Genomic DNA, 22,332 nt, shown 5'->3' with positions numbered 1-22,332 from the left:
CTGGAGCTCTGTGCATAGTTTTAAGTCCCTCATAATAATTACTCGATCTGTGTTTTTGCCAATTTGTTGATGCATGTTTTCCATGTCAGGACAGTTCATCACCGACAATTCATTGCGGAGATTATTCATTGCTGGAAATTCAATCATGGGGAAAATTCATCGCACAAAAATTCATCGCAGATATATGTGGTAAAAAAATATTTTTTTAAAAAATGTACATATAAAGTTATTCATATTCTTTCTTATTACAGGCTTTATAGATAGAATATTAATTGTTACAGAACTGGGATAGGATGGTGAGGGAGAAAGAGCACCATATTTAAGAATATTTAGGGAGAATAGTTATATCCAACTGATATTGTGGCAAGCTTAAGACGTAGCTTTTAGCCTAGTGATTACTGTCTAGTAACCAGAAAGGATTATTAAAGATCTCAGATTTCTGACAACAATTAACAGTTGTAATAATCTAGACTCTTATTTTTAGGGGATAAAAGAACACCATAAACAAAATTATACATGAAAAGATGACATGAAATCTATTAGTGAAAATTAAAATTAGTTGAACTCAGTTTGTTATCTGCTAAAACACGTTAAAACAAGTGTTGTGCACCTAGAAGGCATGAATGTCATGATGGTTCTCTGTTTTTATTTTATTCTTTTAAAATTGTACTATTAGCCACTTTGAAGGAGCAATTATTATTCTGTTGTTATTAAAACAACTTAAAAATTTCTCTTCAAGAGGAACTGGAATCAGTACAATCAGGTCTCTATCAATATTTGTAGTCCTGAAAAGGACTGTTTTAATGATCATGAAAAGGAACACTTTTTATTTCATACTGTAGATTTTTTTTGCAGTATCTCGATAGCGTTTCTTACCAGGAGGAGGTTGGGTGCCAGCTATATATTGTTCCATTTTCCCCTCATTGAAATGTTGTTCATCCTTCAAAGTTTTTAGAAACTTCCATATTGTCAGATGAGAAGCACCAATTAGTTCACTGAATGCACGATGCCACTCTTCGCATGAGTTGTTTGTTTTTGGTAACCCTTTCAGATCAGCAACGTAACAATTCCATAAGGCATGCATGGGCAAAGCGAAGTGGACAACGAAGTCATTGATGATCAGGTTTGCCAATCCAGGTGTCTTTTTACATAGTGCAGAACAGACTGAGCTTCAGCAGCATAATCATTATTTTCACATAACTCTTCAAAAGCACGTACAACATCAACTCAATTTGTAGATGGCACAAAAGCAATTGCCGATATCATGCGCATTTTTATTGCAAATTCAGAATCAGTTTCGTATCGTTGTTGAAGGACATTTGCTTGAATGTTGTGAAATATGCACGGGGAAAAGTAAAAAAATGCAACCTTTTTACTGACTATTTGGAAATACTTCATGGAAGGCATTTATTGAAGCCATTTCAAAATCTGTCATGATTAAATTTGGTTCCAAATTTTTTAACATGTTCATAACTCTACGGTATGTATCTTCATTTCTTCGAGGCATCAATGTATAAACACCAGGAATCACGTTATCATTTAAAATGCCATGAATTGTGTACAGCTGCTCAAAAAGAGGTGTAGTAGTTTTAAAAGTGCCATCTGCATACTGTAAATATATATTCTTTAATTCAAAACATATCTTCACTTTATTTACTCTACTTTTCTTACTTCACTCTAATTTACTTATTATACTTGGTTACTCTTATTATACAGTCATAACTTCGAGTTCTTAATATGTTGCTTGATTTTGTCTCTTATTTTTAATCCTCTCATTCAACTTTAATCCCCCCCCCCCTTATCTCAAGGCCGCAATTATGCTTCTACACGTACATGAAACTTTAGAACTAAGAAATTGCCTCTGGCTGGAGCCAATTTCTTTGTCTGAACTACTGCCGTTTTTCTATTTTGAATTCTGAAAATTTATTTGTTTATATCGATTGCGCTATCAGGATTCACGGATAGGAGTTGAATATCCTTCCAGAGAAAAACACTCAGCAAAACATGGAACTTTCTTCTCTTATACTTATTACTAAATCCAGCAACCAGAATTTACTAATTTTCAGTCGTGACTACTTAACACTCTAGGTCACAAAGATTCGATTTTTATGAGCTGTGCATTGGTATGCAGGAATCAGGCAAATTATTTGACAAACAAAACAATTTATTCATGCTAAATGAATGTACATTGAAAGTTAACACTAAGTATACAAGTTGATTCAGGCTCTATACTTCTACAGCAAAATATGCCTGGAATTATAAGTAATCCTCCTAAGTTAACAATTCTCTCTTAAATAATGTGTCTTAGGTACTAATTCACACAGTGCAAACTTACACATGCTAAACAATAGACAGGCTTAGCTAATAAACAGTATTAAGCATATTAAAAGTTCACCTTACATTAATTCTATCCTGTCTCCACAACTAAACAAGTTAATTCAATGATTAGCTAAATGCCTTCAGTCCTCAAACAATATTAACATAAAAATTTTAGAGTAATCTCTGTCGCAATTTCTGCCTCTAGTAAAATACAATATATTAGATCTTACTTTGTATCATCTGGTCCACACTAATAGATTCTTAAAATTGCTATCCTCCGTTACATTCTGATCTTGGCTATACATACAGGCACCTTTTTCCAAGATCGATGAGGTTACTTCTTATTTCTGAGATTGTCAGGAACTTTGCAGCTGGAAATCCAGAACTCTTTCTTCAAAACTCAAATGAGTTATCTCGCACTTCTGGCGTCTGTTGGCTGGAACGTAGATCACCGACCTTGAATCAGCGCGACATTCTCGAACTCGGATAAGACCTCTCTTTCTATGTGTTCATCTGTCAGAAGGCGACTAACTCTATTCTAGACTGACCTCTACTCCGGCTTACGAAAATCCGATGATGCCAACAAACCACGGCAAGAACCACTTTCTGATGATGAATACCAAGACTCCTGTGTAAATGACTCCCCGTTTTTGCCCTCAATGTCTCTCCCTTTTATATTGCTCCTTCGACCTTGGGTCCAGTTACAATTTTATTCCCTTGGGTATTTCATGGGTCTTCACATGGCACCCTTTTTTGGTCGCTGCGTTAAGGCAGGAAACCTCATACATACTTGACCTTCGCGATAGCGATTGCCTTAGGTCATATCTTAATCCGTCTGGTATATATCTTTGTTTTAACAATCCTTTGTTACAATTTAATTTATACTTAACTTTCTTTATTCTTTGTTATCATACAATAATTTGGCGGTTACATGATTTAACAGTTCACTCTAAAATATTTCCATATTACATAAGAAAAAATGCTAATTAACTACAAGTATGTTGTATGGATTTTTCATTCTCCAGTAAAACCGGTATATAAGGATTTTTTTTGTACAAGAATCCTTCAATACAAGATTTTACAATGCCATGTTGTCGATTGCAACAATAACTCTAGATTTCGTCTAGTAGAAAATATCAGCAATCTGTTGTGGCCATTGTTGCTGTCATGTAAAAAGAACTCTTCATTTCCTTAGGTGATTTTATATATATAGGCAGAATAATTAAATTACTTAATGGATTTGGTGGTACCTGTCCTGCTTGATTTCAGGGTCTTCGAATAGACTTCTTTACAGAAGCATTGGTCGGCATTTGGCCGATGATGACAGGAGATATTTTGTGTATGCTTCCATGATAATTCGATGATATCGTTAGTTGAGTCCTATCGTCAGTTATATAGGCTCAATCTTTAATCTCATTAAGGAGCTTCACTGCTTCAATCCGTGCCATGTTACCTGCATGATTATGTTGGTTAATTCGTTTGATAATGTTGTCGCCAGTTGTATGAATATGTGCATGGCAATGCATTTTTTGGAACTGATCACATTTCCAAAAATCTTTTCTTCATTTTCTTTGTCTTTTATAAATAAATGACCATTATCACTCAATTTAATTGCTTCATCTTCTCGCTTAAAATAAATTCCAGAGGCCTGTGCAATAATTGTAATTAATTTATAAATTGGTTCTTAAACTTCAAACTTTTAAATACTTACCAAAAGATAAAAAATGTCGAGGATCGGACTTCTGAGAACACGTGACGTAAAACCGTTTAATTTAAAATCTCCAGTGCAGAACTTCACTTTCAAATATCTAAGCAGGAATATATTCACAGTAGCAGCTCCAATATTATAGTGAAACAGCAGCTTTTATACTCTGGGAACCAGTGGTTATATTCAGCTGGGGCCCTGGCCGCAGAACTTTTTTATGCACCTGGCTCAAACCCAAACATTTTTCTGTTTTGTGACTTTTCTTCCTTTAAGTAATTAAGCCTAACGTGAAATGGACAGTGATAGCAGGTTATTAAGGCATGCATATATTGGTGTGGTATTGATAAAAGCAAACTGATAGTTGAGTTGAAATGCTCTCTTCAGCCGAATTCCATAATATGTGAAACTGCCATAACAACATTCACTATATATATATTTCTTAGTTTTAACACGTTTACGAATTTTAACACGTTCTGTTGAATTTTATTGCTGCTTTGGGAACTCACATTTAATTAATAACAATAGTTTTTAGTTAGATACTGTGTTTGCTTGAGTCTGTACAACATAGTTTCTTTATGAGGGGACATGTAATACATTAATTAGTGTTGTTTTATTCCCAGTTGTCTCTAATTGCACTATTTGTTGAGAAATATATTACATAGACTGCTTGTACCTTATTCACCGACATAATAAAAGTAATTGTTTTTCTTGCCTCTGCAATATAGTGGCTATTGGGGAGGGCATGTTGATTACTGCAGGATCAGTTACTATCGCCCCAACGTGCATGTGTTTAAGCTTTTATTCATGTGTGAGGTATATGCGAAACTTTTAAATTTCTTTTTTCTAAAAGTAAAATCAGGGTTGCGAGGTATAGTTATAATTTAGACATGCCTTCGTGCAAACAAAGGGTGATCATCCCTAAATGGAAAACTGTCAGTACTCTGAAACTGATGTTACTGCTGCTACTACTTGCCATCTCAGAAATGAATTGTGTCTTAGTTAGACTTGCTAATATTCCTTTCTGCTCGAGTAACAGGCTATCAGGTAACAAAGGTTAGCTTACAGCCTGTGTGTCTTTTTAGTGTGTCTACTGAAAGTGTTAGCTTCCAGTAGACACACTAAAGAGTCCCTAACAATAGTTAAATACACACAGAATTTATTTTATTTTTTATACACCTTTCTGATTGTTTTTCAGATATTCCAAACATTTTATTGGGATATTGCTTTTGTAAGATGACATTGTTTTTTAAACATTAATTTTCTGAATATCGCATAATTCAATGATTGATATTTATCAGGGAAAAATATAAATGAGAAAATATACAGAATTTGCTCATTTGTAACAATCACAGTTTACTTTCAGTATCAGAATATTAAAAGTTATCTGATACAATTACTTTGGAAAAATAACAAATTCAAATAAAAGGGTGCACACATGTTACCTAGCAGTATTTGTGTGTGTGATAGTTTGGAAAGGGGAGGTTAGGTGAGCCATCAAAAACGAAATACAATTTTAATTCTATTATGAAAATTTTGGAAATAGAATTTCATTTTGATGCATGCACCTTTGCATGTTTTGAATGATAAACACTAGGGAAAGTATCACTACTTCGAAATTGCCGCAATATCAAAATTAGCAGAAAATATGTAAATAATAGTTTACTTCATAATAGCCATTCATTTCAATATGTAATGAGTGATTCCAGGAAACCAAGAAAGTTGAAGTACAAAGAACTACGGATTACATTATAAATATTATACATTATGTGATATGATTCAAGATTTATGTATGATTATTTCATCATCATCACATTCCTGACATGTACCGTACCCTCAAGGGGTGTACAAGATATGATAGTACTACATGAAAAATTTACATCATTATTAATGTCCTATCTACAATTTTCCTCCACATCAGTCTGTTACTTGTCAAGACTCCAACATTATCAGATGTTATATTTCTATCGTCTAAGGCACTTTGTACCGTATCAACCTGGCAGAGAACACTTGTTTTGCTAATCTTTCCTTGCCCATTCTGTTTAAGTGACCAGACCACCTGAGATTAGCTCTGCTAGCGCATTCCTGGATGCTGACAATGTCAAGTTCTTTCCTAATATCCTCGTTTTTAATATGATATTGCCATTGATGCCATCTGTTCACACCTCTAATCTTTCTCAGGACTCTCATTTCTGCGGTCTCTAGTCTTTGGTCAAGTGTTTTACTTCTGACCCAGCTCTCAGATCCATAAGTAAAAACTGTTTTGATCACTGTCTTGTATACAGCTAATTTAGTGTTCTGACTAATTTCTCTCTTATTCCATATGAATTTATTCATTTGACTGCCTACCATACCAGCTTTGTTGATTCTGTTGTCTATTTCCATATTTAATTCACCATCATTAGTGAAAATCGTGCCTAAGTAGCTGAAATGTTTTACTTGTTCCACAGGTTCCCCGTTCACAACACAGTTGACATTTTCAACAATTCTACCTATTTTCATCGTCTTTGTCTTTTTAATGCTGACCTTCATACCATATCTATTACAATAGTTATTCAATTTAGTCAGGAAATCTTGCAAACTTGTAGCGGATTTATTTAGAAGTATAACATCGTCTGCATCCAATTTTGATATCATGTTTAATACCACTTTCCTTCATAATGTGATCCATATAGATAATGAATAACAGAGGGGATAATGTACATCCTTGTCTCACACCAGATTTAACATTAAACCATCTACCTTTTCTTCCTTTAATTCAAACTGCTGACTTACAACTCAAATAAAGACTAAGTATTGCTTGATATAATGCACCATATAACTGTAGAGTATTGAATAGCTTCTCTCTTGGCACCTTGTCATATGCCTTTTCCAGATCGACAAAACTTAAATACAGATCTTTGTTATATTCCCATGCTTTCTTGACTATTTGTCGTAAAGTGAAGATCTGATCCTGACAACCTCTATTTGGCCCGAATCCAGCTTGTTCTTCACCATGCTTTTCTTCCACAATTCTAAACCATATACTTGCCAGGAACATAGATCTTGCCAGGAACACTCAGTAGGGAAATACCTCTGTAATTCTCACCTTCAGTTTTATTTCCCTTTTTATATGGGTACTATGAGAGCTCTACTCCAATCATCGGGAATTCGTCCCTCTGCCAGGCTTTTTGAACTATGCAGTGCAGCCACTGTAAGACTTTTTTACACCATACCTCAGCATTTCTGGTCGAATATCATCTACTCCTGCTGCCTTTCCATATTTCAAGCCTTTGATGGCTTTTTCTACTTCAAGTATGGATATGTATTCCTGACTGTATGCCTGTTGAGTGTTTTTTACCACTGTACTATCACTGCTTGTTTCATTTAGCAATTTTTTGAAGTAATTACTCCATACTTCCAGGATATCTTTTTCTCCTGTTTTCATGTCACCTTTATCATCTCTAACTCCTTTTACAGCACTCTTTCCTCCATTTATACTAATGCCAGGAGTATCCGGAATAAGGGAGAGGAATTGGTGGCGCAGATAGCATCAGCCTGGCCAAAAATTATTGCGATCACTGAGACGTGGTTGACAGAAGGAGATATAACAACAGGAATAGAAGTCGTTGGGTATAGCATTTTTCGTCAGGATAGGAGGGGAAAGCATGGTGGTGGGGCACTGCTTATGATAAGTGATGACCTATGTCCTCTAAGAGTGGAGAATTTGGAAGGAAGTGAGACAAATGATTTTGAGAGCGAATGGTGTGAGGTAGAGGTAGGCAAGACAGGATATTTAGTGGGGTGTTGCTACAGACCCAGGAGCACAGAGGATGGGGACCAGGAGATGTTTAGACAGCTAAGTTTGGCAAGTGCAAGAAGAATGATTGTTATGGGAGATTTTAACTTCAGTATTATAAATTGGAGAGAGGAAGATGCATGCAGCAATAGGGGAATGGAATTTCTAGAATTCTTGAGGGACAAATGTCTTAGGCAACATGTAACAGAAGGAACAAGAGGTTTAAAAGTTTTGGATTTGGTTATAGCATCAGAAGAGTTGATAATAACTGAGTTGACGTCTCTGCCACCAGTTGGAGAGAGTGACCATATGGTGTTGACTTGGAAAATGAATAGACATGCAGGAGTATCAAAGAGATGGGAACTTATGTGGAATTATAAGGCAGGTGATTATAATAGTCTTAGACGTCAACTTTGGGAAGTTTCATGGAAGGAGGAATTGGAAGGCCAGGATATCACTAGTGCGTGGGAAATTGTGAAAGAATATTTGTTATCAGCAATGGTAAGTTGTATACCACGAGTGAAGAAGAGGACGCAATTTGGAGTAAAGTGGATGACAAACAATATTAAACAGGAATTGCATGCAAAAAACAGGCTATGGAAGAGATATAAGGAGACAGGCGAAGAGATGCATGAGGAATATAAGACACAGGCCAGAAGAGTGACTAGTGTGGTAAGGAAAGCGAAACTGGAATATGAGAGGAGATTGGCCCTAAGATTCAAAGAAATTCCTAGGGAATTTTTTAGCTATGTGGCCAGTAGGAGGAGAAATGACTGTGGAAGAATGATATTGTGGGATAAAAATGGGAATAGAGTGACTGATGCAGAGGATATAGTGGAATTGTTCAATGAACACTTTATTGGAGTATTTCATCCTAGAGGAGTCAGTTTTAATGCTGGAGAGATAGGACTGGTTCGAGGTCTGGAGGTACAGGAGGAGAGTGTGTTTCAAATACTGAGTACTCTGGATGTCAGTAAAGCTGTGGGACTGGATGGTATTTCACCACGAGTTTTGAGAGAATGTGCTAGGGAATTGACAGTGCCTTTAACGTGGCTTTTCAATGAAAGTCTGGCTTTGGCAAAGGTGCCCAGGGAATGGAAGGAAGGTAAGATAGTGCCATTGCATAAGGGTGGTAACAGACTGGAAGTGTCTAATTATAGGCCAGTTTGTGTGTCATCAGTAGTTGTTAAGATCTTGGAGAAAGTAGTGAGGGACCGTATACAGCATTAGACAGATGATGGTAATGTTATCGGTGAGAATCAACATGGATTTGTGAAAGGACGCTCTTGTTTTAGCAATAGCCTTTTATAATAAAGTTACAAGAACATTAGATGAGGGAAAGGCATATACTGCAATTTTCTTAGACTTGGCGAAGGCATTTGACAGGGTGCCACATGATAAGCTGATATTTAAGTTGCAGCACATGGGTCTGGATGTCAGATTGGTCAACTGGATTCAGGATTGGCTGTCTGATAGGTATCAGAGGGTTGTGTATGGTGGAGCAGTTTCCAGGAGGCAGAGGGTTACAAGTGGGGTCCCACAGGGCTCAGTACTAGGACCTATATTGTTTAACCTTTATATCAATGACATAGCCAGTGGATTGCAGGGGGATATTCAGTTGTTTGCGGATGATGCGAAGCTGGGAAGGATTATTAGTAATAGTGCAGATGTGGTAGCCCTGCAAGAGGATTTAAATAAGCTAGGTAGATGGGAAAATGAATGGGGGTGTCAGTTTAATGCAGCAAAATGTAAGGTCTTGAGGTTTGGGAAACATCAATGGGATGCTGCATACTCTATGGGAGGAGGTATACTGGAGGAAGTAGGGGAGACAAGAGATCTGGGGTTAATGATTGATAGAAACCTGAAGTTTAGGGGACATATTGCAAAGGTGGTGAAGGTAACACAGAGGATTGCTGCTATTATGAGAAGGACACTGACCTGCAGAGATAAGAGGGTTATCATTCCGTTGTATAAGTCTCTGATCAGACCACACTTGGACTATTGTTCTCAGATTTGGTCCCCAGGATTTGAAGGGGATAAATTAACTGTGGAAAGGATACAAAGACGGATGACAAAGATGGTTTCAGGACTGTACAAGGATAGTTATGAGGATCGGCTGAGAGAATGTGGACTGCAAAGTTTGGTGGATAGAAGGAGAGGTGATATGATTGAGACTTTTAAACTGTTGAGAGGTGGTTACAGGGTTGACACTGGGGAGTTCTTTCGCTTGGTTGGACAGCGGGAAGGAGTGATGACAAGAAGCCATCCCTGGAAGTACGAAAGGAAACTGTGAGCAAGAGGGTAAGGAGTGTTTCTTTGTGTGGAGGGTGGTTGAGCCGTGGAATGCATTGCCTGATGGAGTGGTGGGAGCGAGAACGGTCAGTGAGTTTAAAGCGTGGTATGATAGACTTTGTATTTCTCAGGGGGGGGGCCTCCCCTCGATGAGTCTTGACAGACTTTATGTCTTAGGAAGGATTTCCCTCGACAAGTCTTTTGACTCCTTGGAGGCCTGAATAATAATAATAATAATTTCTAAGCTTCTTCAACAACCTCCAGAATATCTTACCAGCTTCTTGATATTTATTTTCTATGTTCTTGCCAAAGTCCTCCCGTGATTTTTGTTTAGCTAGTTTTACACAGTGTTTCCCATTCTTATATTTGTCTCTGTATTCTCTAAGAGCAAAAGCTGACTTATTTGCCAGGAACTTTTGATATTCTTTCTTCTTTTCCTTCACTGCCTCTTTAACTTCCTGTGTCCACCATGGAGTTCTGATTTTTCTATTCTTGCAGAGAACCTCACCACATGCCTCTCTGGCTGAATGAATCAGTGTTTTCTTCAAGGCTTGCCACTGAATCTCCAAGGTTTGGTTGCTGTTCTCAAACTCTTTCATTTTTTCTTCAATGATCTTTGTGTATTTTAGTCTACAGTTCACATCTGAGAGCTGCTCAACTTTTATTCGCTTTAAAACTTTCTTACACGTTATTCTTTTCAATATGAAATTTAATTTTATCCTGCTCAAGACTAAATAGTGATCACTTCCAATTTCAAATCCTCTGTACACTCTGGTGTCCTGCACCAGGGAGAAAACATCACTATCAACAATAACATAGTCAATGAGACGTCTCTTATTCATTGCCTCTTCGTTCCATGTGAATTTGTGCACATTTTTATGTTGGAACATGCTGTTAGTAATAACCAGTCCATGCCCTGAGCAGAAATCCAAGAGGTATTTTCCATTATTATTAGCTTTGCTCTTTTCTCCAAATTTTCCCAAAATATTTTTGTATGTCTGACAATCATTTCTTACTCTGCTGGTTAGATCCCCAACAAGGACCAACTTTTCCTTTTTCATTGTGTTAGTTGCTTTCTCTAAAGCCTCAAAAAATTCCTCCACTTCTACCTTAGTAGAACCTTCTGTGGAACCATAGGCACAAATAAGTCTCATTGTCCAATTCCTCATTCTGATATTTGCCCACATCACTCTACTTGAGACTGCCTGCCATTCAAGAAGATTAGCCTCTTATTTTGTGTTGAATACTATGGCTACCCCTTCTTTTTCTTGATTGTCATTTCATGAATATAACATTTTGTATTTATTGCTCAGAAAGATCTCACCAGTATGATTATTTATAAGGTAATATCTTAAAAGAGAGAACCGTCACGTAATCTGTGAACTAATTTTCTAACAAAGATTATGAATAAAAAATAAAGAAAACAATTTGTAACAGATGAAGGCTATATTTATTTTTAGATTCGGTTTTTATGAATTTATAAAATAATTGTTTGTCAAAAATAATTATTTTGAATCAAGTTCTGAGGGAATAAAATGTATTGGTGATTAAGATAATTAGCAAAAAAAAAGTGATAGTGGCATGGCATTGTTCTCCAGAGTAATACAATCTTAAGTCAAGTAATATGGAAGGATCTCTTATTTGCACTGGCATTAAAAACTATAATTATACGATAAAATAAGTAGCAAAAATAAATGTAATTTGTAGGTAATATAATTTAGATTCCAGTTACCGAGCAAACGGTAAGCAACTGCATTTCTGACAATAGGTAACTGAACGTAGCTCCATATGCAAGGTAATCTGGTTAAGTGTTCTTGTGAGCGTGAAGGATTATCACACCTTCTAATGGATATGACAGTCAAATGCAATTGATATCCATGTTTTTTCAACAGGTGGTCTGACTCGTATCCAGGATTTGTTGGACGTATATTTACATCCTGGAGATTAATCATATGGAGGTTGGAGTCGAAAAAATTCCACTTAGGTCCCGTGTATCTGAGAGATACATTCATTACTAGTATGTGCTGAAATGTGATAAAACTTGGAAAAAAAAAAAAAACACTACAAATATGATGTGTGTGTGTGTGTGTGGTGTGTTATGATCCATTGAGTCGTTTTCGACTCCTGGCGACTCTACGAACATACACCCTCCATTCCGATCTATCCCTGACCATGTCTTTCAGAACCTCAAAGTGCACTCCAGTTGCTTCTTTAACTCCATCCACCCATCTAATTCTTGGTCTTCCCCCTCTCCTGCTTCCATCAACTTTAGCAAGCATCATCATCTTCTCCAGATTGGCATTTGCTTGCATAATATGTCCTAAGTATGACAATTTTTGCTTGATGATCATAGCTTCAAGGGGAGCAATCTGGCTTTATTCTGTCTATCACTGGTTATTGGTTTGCTTTGCAGTCCATGGTATTCTTAGTAAGCTTCTCCAAACCCATAATTCAAATGCATCTATCTTCCTTCTTTTACGCTTTCTCAGGGTTCAACTTTCACATCCATACAGCACCACAGGGAATTCCATTGCTTTCACAATTCTGATTTTTGTTGTGAGGCTAATATCTTTATCTTTAAAGATCTTGCTTAAATTTGTCATCGCTTTTTTCCCGAGTAATAATCTTCTTTGGTACAGTAACCATCTTTATCAATTCGGGATCCTAGGAACACAAAATTGTTAACTGCTTCCATTTTCTCCCCATCTACTTCAAAATCATTAAGTTCACATGTTGCCATAACTTTTGTCTTTTTGAGGTTAAGTTTCAGACCATATTTAGCACTTTCTTCTTTAATTTTCATAATAAGTTCCTTCAAATCTTCTTTGCATTCTGCTAGCAAGGTGGTATCATCTGCATACCTCAAATTATTAATATTTTTTCCACCAATTTTAATTCCAACTGAAGACTCCTCCAGCCCTGCCACTGTACAAAATGTATTCACTGTACAAGTTAAACAGGTAGAGATAAAATACATCCTTGTCGCACCCCTTTACCTATTGTGAAATACTCAGTTTCTCCAAGATCTGTTCAGACAGTAGCTTCTTGTTCATAATAAAGATTCCTCAGAAGGATAATGTAATGCTCTGGTACTCCCATTATTCTTAACACAGATCAAGTTTTACATGATCTACAGTGTCAAAAGCCTTGCTATAGTCAAGGAAACAATGGTAGACATTCTTTTGATATTCCTGTGCTCTTTCTATTATCCATCTCACATTGGCGATTCGATCTCTTGTTTCTCTGCCTTTTCGAAATCCTACCTGTTCATCTGGCATTTCTCTCTTCATGAATGGTTCCAGTCTTTTCTGAATGAACTTAAGTAAGACTTTACTTGCATGAGAAATCAATGCTATAGTTGTGTAATTTTCAGTTACAATCTAGAAATTATTGTAAAAAAGAAACAAATAAAAAAAAAACTATAACAGTACTATACTGACATCGGAGTTTGTGGTATCTCTCAGATACAATTTACTATCAAATATCACTTTCACTTTCGCATTTGACTCTATCATTCTCATCATCAGACTTGAGTAACATTTGCTGAATCTCTTCAACATCTGATGTTGAACAGTAAATAAAAAAACAAACTAAATCAATACTATACTGACATTGGAGTTCGTGGTATCTCTCAGATACAATTTACTATCAAATATCACGCACCTCTACATAACACATGTTAAACCAAACTGACTTCAATTTTCTAGCGAATAACGGTTTCAGCGAATTTTTTTCTGCGATGATTTTCCCTGCAGTGATTTTTCCTCTCGGTAAGTTTTTCCCGCAGCGAATTGTTTGTGAACCATCATTCCAGGCAGACTCTGGCCTATTGCATCGAAGTTTATATTTTGTCCGGTTGGCCTCAGTCTTACACTAGATTGCATCAAATGAATTGCCATCCATGCACACTGTTTTCTACTCTTTCTTTTTGGCTGCAATTCATCTAACATCATCAGCAGTACCTCCCAATCCTCTTTTCTCTATCCTCCCTGAAAATACCAAATCCTTCACATTCTATCCATGTAACTACATCTGCTATCAGCCAAGTCTCACTGTTGCCAAAACCTCTCCCTCTTCTGATACTTCTAGCATTAGTAGTATATAAACTGTAGCATCCCCTCAGGCCTACAATCATCTTTACATCCTGTATTGACTACACCTTTTGATATTGTTACTTTTGGAACTAGATTATACATTTTTTGTTTATTCTTGTACTTGCACTTTAATTGCTTTAGTTTTACTGACTTTGCACTTCCACACTCTCAATGAATAAATTGCTCTCTAGACATCTAACTCCGAATCCATATTAGCACAATCCATCAGCATTATGTAAATCCTTCTGTGCATCGATTTGTTTGCTATCATTGTCCTCCTCCTCAATTTACCTGTATCATAGCATGGCAGCAGCCTTAGTTTTCACAATCTTGCTGTTCTTTTTTGCTGCTTCTATCACATAATATTTTTCACCTTTTAAGTCATTAGTGCCAGCCAAAACAATCATTTCTTTCACCTTACCTTTTTTCCATCATGACAACTTCACTAATATTATTAATTTTTGCACCAGGGAAACAAAATTTTGTCATTCTTTCATTAATTATTCCTCTTGTCATGAGTACCCATAAAAATTTTCTCCTTACCCTCTTTCTCATTTATAGTCTTGTTTCTTATCTTACACCTCTTGCTCCCCCCCCCCTCTTCTCAGCTCTACTAATCACTTGATTTTTCTGCAATTTTTTGGTTTTGCAGTTTGCCCTGTGAAGGGCCACACATAAGCATTCTGTGTTTTCTTCTTGAGGTCTTCTTTGTTCTCCAGACTCCATCATTGCACTTTATTATGCACCAACATTACCACTGATATTAACATTTTCCAGACTTCGGTTGATATTGTCCACTCTAGCACATGTTTTGTACTCTCCTTCCCAACTGGCATTCACTCTCAAAATGCTTACTAGATATTTGCTCATGTCTCGCATTCCTTCCACAGATCTTTCAACTTTCACAACAACATCTCAACATTTCACTACATCTCACATACTGCACTGAACAAAATCTCACATATTAAACTTGCATTATTGCCATACCAACAATATCTACTTTAAAGCAAATATAAAAGTTTTTCTTAAGTCAAAATAACTCAACTTGTTATAGACCCATATAAAACAAAAAGTAGATTAAATTAATATAATATTATTAACTAAACTTTGAATAAATTCTCATCTTTCAGCAGCATTCCAAACATGACTTGTCAGTTTAGTTTCGAACACAACTTCCATTAGTTCTATTGTTTCATGTGATTATTTCAATGTGGAGACTTATCTCTAGTTCAAAGTGTTATCTTGCGACTGACTGTAAATACTTCTGACAAGATAATATCCATATTTTGAATAAAATGTTCTGTATGTTTATAGATTAATGTAAGTACACAAAATTCAGTGGATGATACTTTAAAAAAAATGCTAGTGATGCATATGGGAAAAGTGATGTTTAACTTGAGCAGTTCTTTTTAAATTGTTTGACCATCTTTGGAAGTAAATGGCTGCACAGTTAGAAAAAAAAAAGTTTTATATAGGTTTTGTTGCTTCATCATGTTATTTAAAATTATGTTATTTATTGCTTTCTAGATCCTCTGTAATAAAACCAGCAAACTTCTTGGAACCTTGCGGCTTCCATTAACTCGTTTGTTGAAGGAAGATGACATGCAGTTGGAACAACCTTTTGGTTTGCATGGTGGTTTACATAACTCAAAAATATATATAAGCATGCAGTTAAGGGTTAGTAGGCAATAATATTTTCATTAAATTATTCATTGTATATAAAAATATTTCTAAGTATGAAATATTCCTAACTGTGAATTAGCATCTATTCAATTAATACACTGTATCAGGCATTCTTAAATACGTCTAAAGAATGACAATCCTTTAGGATAACAACAAAATGCACCAGGCTTGCAATATCTCGAATACGAAGGATAAGCGAGGATATTGAGATGAGACTCATAACCTATTCCACAACACCAAATATCTTTCTATCACAGTTAAGAAGATTCATTAAAAAGGTCTAAAAAAAAATAGGAGCATTCAGTTATACTAACACTAAGAGAAGCCTTGTTTCGCTTTCTCCCATTTCCATTCCCATAGTCTTAGTTGCACTTTGCATCTTTGCCATTGTAAAAAGTAGATATTTTCAAAAGTTTTGAAAATAATCAGTCAAACTCTGATGTAAACCATCGACTCATATATATGAGTATGGTTACGAGATTACTTCTTTACTCAGATTTATTGAAAAGGATAATAAAATTTTCTGTAAGTCTTCAAGAGTCTGGTGTTTAAATAATTGCTGTGACATGTTTAGTATGAAAGTCGGCAAAAAAAAGACTTAGGTTAATGCTGTTTTTCTGAATGAGGCAGGAAAACAGCATTCATCAACTGCATTCTTAGTAATGAATATAGACCAGATGACATTTTATCTTTCTCTGTCACACTCACCCATTGAGTCCCCTGTTGTGGTTTTTCATGTGGGTCTCAGCAAACACATATCTGCAGATATGTTGTTCGCTGAGTTGTTCTGCATATTTTGAAAGATGAAAAACCTGAGTTTCCAGGAGATAAAAAAAAATTCTGACACCTTTGTATGAGAACAGCTACCTTTTCTTTAGTTAAAGATCCTATAAAGCAGCGTTTCCCAAACTTTTCCGATGACGGAGCACTTCACAAATCCTGAAATTTTCATGGAACACCTTGGTTATTTAGTAATGTATTAATTAATAATTAATTGTTAATTTAGCTGATTTATTATTAATTAATAATTGATCATTAATAATTGACTAACCACCATGGCGAGCAAATCTACACAAATGGCCCCTAGTTCCAGGCGTCCCTTAAATGGGACAGGGGTGCGAAGAATCTCCAGGCTCAAAATGGTGCGTTCGCTAAAACTAGGAACTTGGAATGTCAGAACACTGTACGAAGCAGGTAAGCTAAGAAAATGCTATTCAAGAAATGAAAAGACTTGAAATTGAGATTTTAGGAATGATTGAAGTTAGGTGGCCAGGATCAGGCAAAACTCAAGTTAATGGCATGACAATGTACCACTCTGGAAGTAGTGAAAACAACCATCAAAATGGAGTTGGAATAATATTAAACAAAGATGCCAATAAGTCACTGTTGAGCTTCATCCCCTACTCAGATAGGATGATGTTATTAAAACTAAAAGGTCAACCACTAGATATTAATCTTATACAGGTCTTATATATATATCTTATATATACTGCTAACATAATTTTATGACCAATTAAAAGAACTAATGAAAAACACAAAAAAAAACATATTAACATCGTCATGGGTGATTTCAACGTTAAAGTTGGGAAAGGTAGAAGTGGAGATATAGTTGGCGGACGTGGACTGGGAACAAGAAATGAGAGAGGAGACCATCTTATTCAATTCTGCCAAAAAGAGGAGCTAATAGTCACAAACACATGGTTTAAGCTACCATCTCGAAGGCTATATACTTGGCGATCACCACAAGATAATAATACAAATGTAGTCAGAAACCAAATTGATTACTTGCTAATTAATATTTCGAAGTTCCATAAAGAGCACAAAAACCTATCCTAGTGCAGATATTGCTTCTGATCATAATCTACTGGTGACAGTGTAAAAATTAGACTGAAAGCTATACTTCAGAAACATCAACAAAAAAGGTTTAATTTAGGAAAGTTAAAAAAACCCAGAGATAAGAAACAAATTGAGTCAAGATCTGAATCAAGAGATAGCACTTATCAAGAATAACGACGTTGTGAGGATTGGTGAATCATGGGACAAATTAAAATCTGTCTTCATAGAGAAATGTACCAATACCTTCTGTCCCGATAGAGCAGTAAAAAAGAAAGATTGATAATCTTTCTTTTTTTACTGCTCATATAAAAATCACAGTCCAACAAAATATAAAGAGGTTCAAAAAATTATTAAAGGCAAGATCAAAGAAGCAAAAGAAATCTGGACGAATGAAAAATGTAGAGAAATTGAAATTCTACAAGAAAAGCATGACAGTTTTAATCTACACAAAAAGCTGAAAGAGACCTCAGGTATATTTAAAAAAACAACTATATGTCCTTCGAAACAAAAAGGGAGAAATAATATCAGAAAAAGATGACAAAATACAAGAATGGGTGAAATATGTAGAAGAACTCTTTTCTGATAACAGAAAGGATGGACGGTCCATGCATTCTAAGATCAGAGGTAGAATGTGCGCTGAACTCAGCTAAAAATGGTAAAGCCTTAGGCCCTGATAGAATACCAGCAGGAATAATAAAGTTATTAGAAGGTGACAACATTGCTATATTAGTAAAGCTATTTAATAAGGTCTACGATACAGGCATATTCCCATAAGACTGGTTACAGTCGACCTTCATCATGCTACCTAAAAAAGCAAATGCGAAAACTTGTAATGACTATAGAATGATCAGCCTAATGAGTCATGTTCTCAAAATGTTCCTGAAAATAATTCAAAAAAGAATATACAAAAAATGTGAAGACACCATCAGTGATACCCAGTTTGGCTTTAGAAACGATTTGGGAACAAGAGAGGCTCTTTTCTGCTCTCAAATTTTATTCCAAAAATGTATTGATCAAAACAAGGAAGTATTCATTTGCTTCATTGACTTTGAGAAAGCATTTGATAAAGTCCAATATACTAAAATGATTGCACTATTAAAGAGAATTGGATTAGATGGTAAAGACATCAGGATCATTCAAAACTTATATTGGAACCAAAGGGCATCTGTTCAAGTTGATGACATTATTACAGACCCCATTAACATCAAACAAGGAGTAAGGCAAGGATGTGTGCTGTCACCTTTTCTTTTTAACATATACTCAGATGCCATATTTCAAAAAATCTTAAAAGGAAGAGAGGAAGGTATTAATGTAAATGATGAAATCATCAGTAACATCTGATATGCTGATGACACAGCTCTCCTGGCTGACAATATTCTTGATCTTCAAAATCTTCTAATGTGAACCAGTGAATGAAGAGAGTGAAAAAATGGGATTAAAAATAAATATCACCAAAACTAAATTCATGGTCATAAGCAAGAAATCAATTCTTAATTCATCACTTTCTTTAAATGGGAAACGAATAGAAAGAGTGACAAAGTTTAAATATCTCAGATGCTGGTTAAATGAAGAATGCAATCCAGAAATGGAAATAAAAGTTAGAATTGAAATGGCAAGAAAAAATTTTCTCCTGATGAAATCAATACTGTGTAACCGTAACTTAAACTTAGAGCATGCATGGTTAAATGCTATGTATGGTCTATATTGCTGTACGGTGCAGAAACTTGGACCTTGAAAACAACATCAATAAAAAAAACTTGTAGCCTTTGAGATGTTGTTATACAGACGAATGTTAAAAATCCCATGGACAGCAAAAATGTCCAATCAGGAAGTACCGGAAGAAATGGGGAAATCACGTGAACTTTTAGATACCATAAAAAGAAGGAAAACTGCATATCTTGGTCACCTACTTCGTAATGAAAAATATAAAATACTTCAATTACTTATAAAGGGGAAGATAAATGGGAGATGAGGTCAAGGAAGACGAAGAAAATCTTGGCTGGCAGACATCAGGCAGTGGACTGGCACGAGCTCTGAGGGACTGTTTAGAGTGGCTGAGGATCACTCAAAATTTGCCAAGGTGGTCGCCGACCTCCGATAGGAGATTGCAATCAAAGAAGAATTGATCATTAATTATTAATTAAACATCATCAAATTAATTTGTGCTGATTTTCATTGACATATCCCATTCTGATCACCAAAAATTTATAATATTATAAGTACTTACGAGTGAATGCAGACTTTTTCTCCCGTGTGATGGTAGTTTTCCCCTCCTTTTGTACATCCTGGACATCACTTTGTAGGCTGGTTGTGGATGAATCACTATCTGTTGCGTCACAAACACCTTCAATAAGAGATTTCTTAATACCAAAATTAAACAAAGTCCCTTGTTTCTTATTCATATTAAAATTTAAATCTGCAGGCCTATTACTTTTAAAAAATCACGGCACTACGGTTTTGAAACTTTCACCCTACAATACGAACTTGTGAAGAAAGTATTCAGTAATACTAGATTATCCGGATATGAACTACCGTGCTCTTCAATTTTAGTGGAAAAATTTTCTTTATGCTTCCTTGATGTTTGGTCACTAACATTTGCAACGCAGATGTCATTTCCTTCAGTTTAGAGAACCGAGGATACGCCGCCCATTGTTATAATCCACTTGCAAGCAATTTTTATGACTGGTCATAAACAGCGGTATTCCCTTTCCCAAATGTTGAAAGGTTTCGATGTGTGAAAATTAACGATAATTCATGAATACTTCCACATTTAAAAATACATGGCTTGGTCACTAACATTCGCTACACAGATGTTATTAGGCGTTCTGGGTCTGAGCTTTTCGACATATTCACGAATATTATTCTCCTCAGAATATTTCCACTATAAAATATTTATTCATGAAAAATGCTTAGAAAACTAAAATGACAAATTCCAGGAGAACTTCTCGCAGAACACTTATTCACTTTCTGCGGAACACAGCTTGGGAAATCCTGCTATAAACATTCTTCACATCTTAGATAAGATTCACGCCCAGACCTTGTCTGTCATATTGCTGGTTTTAAAATACATGTTTTTTTCCTAACTTTCCATAAATGATTACCACATTGCATATTTTAACATTCATAAGCTACAGTAAAATAGTTGCCAGTCTGACAAGCATGGGTAAGGAAGGATAAATCAGAATGTAAGAGAAAATTAGCTAAGTAGGCCAAAGGTATTATGATCATTATGATTCAGGCCTCCATGGAGCAAGACTCATCATGGGAAGCCCACCCTGGAAAACAGTCTATCATACCACTCCTTGAACCCCATTTACTCTTCGTGCTCTCACTACTCTATCAAGCAATGCATTCCACAGTTCAGTCACCTCCACACAAAGAAACTTGCTCACAACTTCCTTTTGTAACTTCCAAGGATGGCCCCTTGTCATTGCTCCTTCCCCCTGTTCCACCAAATGAAAGAACTTCCCAGTGTCAACTCTGTAACTACCTCTCAAGAGTTTAAAAGTCTCAATCATATCACCTCTCCTTTTGTCTACCAAACTCTGCAGTCCACATTCATCCTCTCCTCATAACTCACATTGTATAGTCCTAATATCATCTTTGTTATCTTCCTCTTCTTCCTTTCCAGGCTTATAGGCCAAGTGGCCTGTTCCAGACCCTATTCCATCTTTTTAAGGGTATTCCTCTGTATTGAGTACCTTTTAGGTGATAATTTAGAATTTGTTTAGGTATTCTGCTTCTATTCATTCTCAGTACACGTTCTTTCCATTTTTCTCTATAGCAAATAACTGTTTCATTTAGGGAGTTGCAATTCCAAGTTTATTTCTGATTTCACTACTTTTTACTGTATCCATTAGTGTGACTTCTTCAGTTCTGTGCAGAAATTTCATTTCGGATGATTCAATTCTTCTTTCATCTGATTTTTTCATTCTCCATATCTCACTGCCATAAAGTGAGGTTCGTTTAGCTACTATATTATAGATTCTTATTCGTGTGTGTCTTTGTACATAGTTGGGTTTGAAAATTTTATTTATAATGCCTGTTACTTGAAAAAGTTTGATATCTTCAGTTCTATATCAGTTTCATTTTCATATGACATTGTGCATCCTAAATATTTGAATGCATTTACTTGCTCTATTATTTTGTTGTTATTACTATTTGACTTATTGGATTAGCATTTTTGAAGGCCATGACTTTTGTTTTGTCTGAAATTTCCATGCCATATGTTTTTATCATATTATTTGAACTGCATAATGATTTTTGTAGTTCATCCTCATTGTTTTCAAAGATTATTTGATCATCAGCAAAAAGTAGAGTGACTAATATAGTGTTAGGATTTATTTTGAATCTTCCTTCATTATTTATATTCCATTCTTTTATGATTTTATCTATGTATATATTAAATAACATTGGTGAGAGAGGGCAAACCTGATGTACTCCTCTATTTATAGGTTTTTAACTTGATGTTAAATTATTGTACTTCACAGATATTTTATTATTTGATATATGTTAAATAAGGCTCCAGAGAGTTGGTTTGGTACTTCATATTCTTCCAGGATTTCCCATAGTTTTTCTCCGATAATTTTATCAACTGCTTTAGTATAGTCTATAAAAACCACGTGTGT

The 22,332-nt window shown here is 35.6% G+C and overlaps 1 protein-coding gene across 1 annotated transcript in view; it reads left to right on the top strand.

The window, feature by feature from the left end:
* LOC150098881 (extended synaptotagmin-2-like) overlaps positions 1-22,332 on the top strand; it is a 253,180-nt gene that overhangs the window by 209,693 nt on the left and 21,155 nt on the right. Inside the window, exon 16 of the mRNA XM_090404585.1 lies at positions 15,713-15,862. Coding sequence (XP_090260711.1) covers positions 15,713-15,862 — 150 coding nt within the window. The remainder of the gene's footprint in view (positions 1-15,712; positions 15,863-22,332) is intronic.

Source organism: Typopeltis vanoorti, chromosome 15, assembly GCF_054136105.1.
Source record: "Typopeltis vanoorti isolate ZY-2024b chromosome 15, IOZ_Tvanoo_1.0, whole genome shotgun sequence".
NCBI lineage: Eukaryota > Metazoa > Arthropoda > Arachnida > Uropygi > Thelyphonidae > Typopeltis > Typopeltis vanoorti.
Note: the sequence above shows the minus strand (reverse complement) of the source record. Positions and strands in the feature narration are given on the sequence as shown.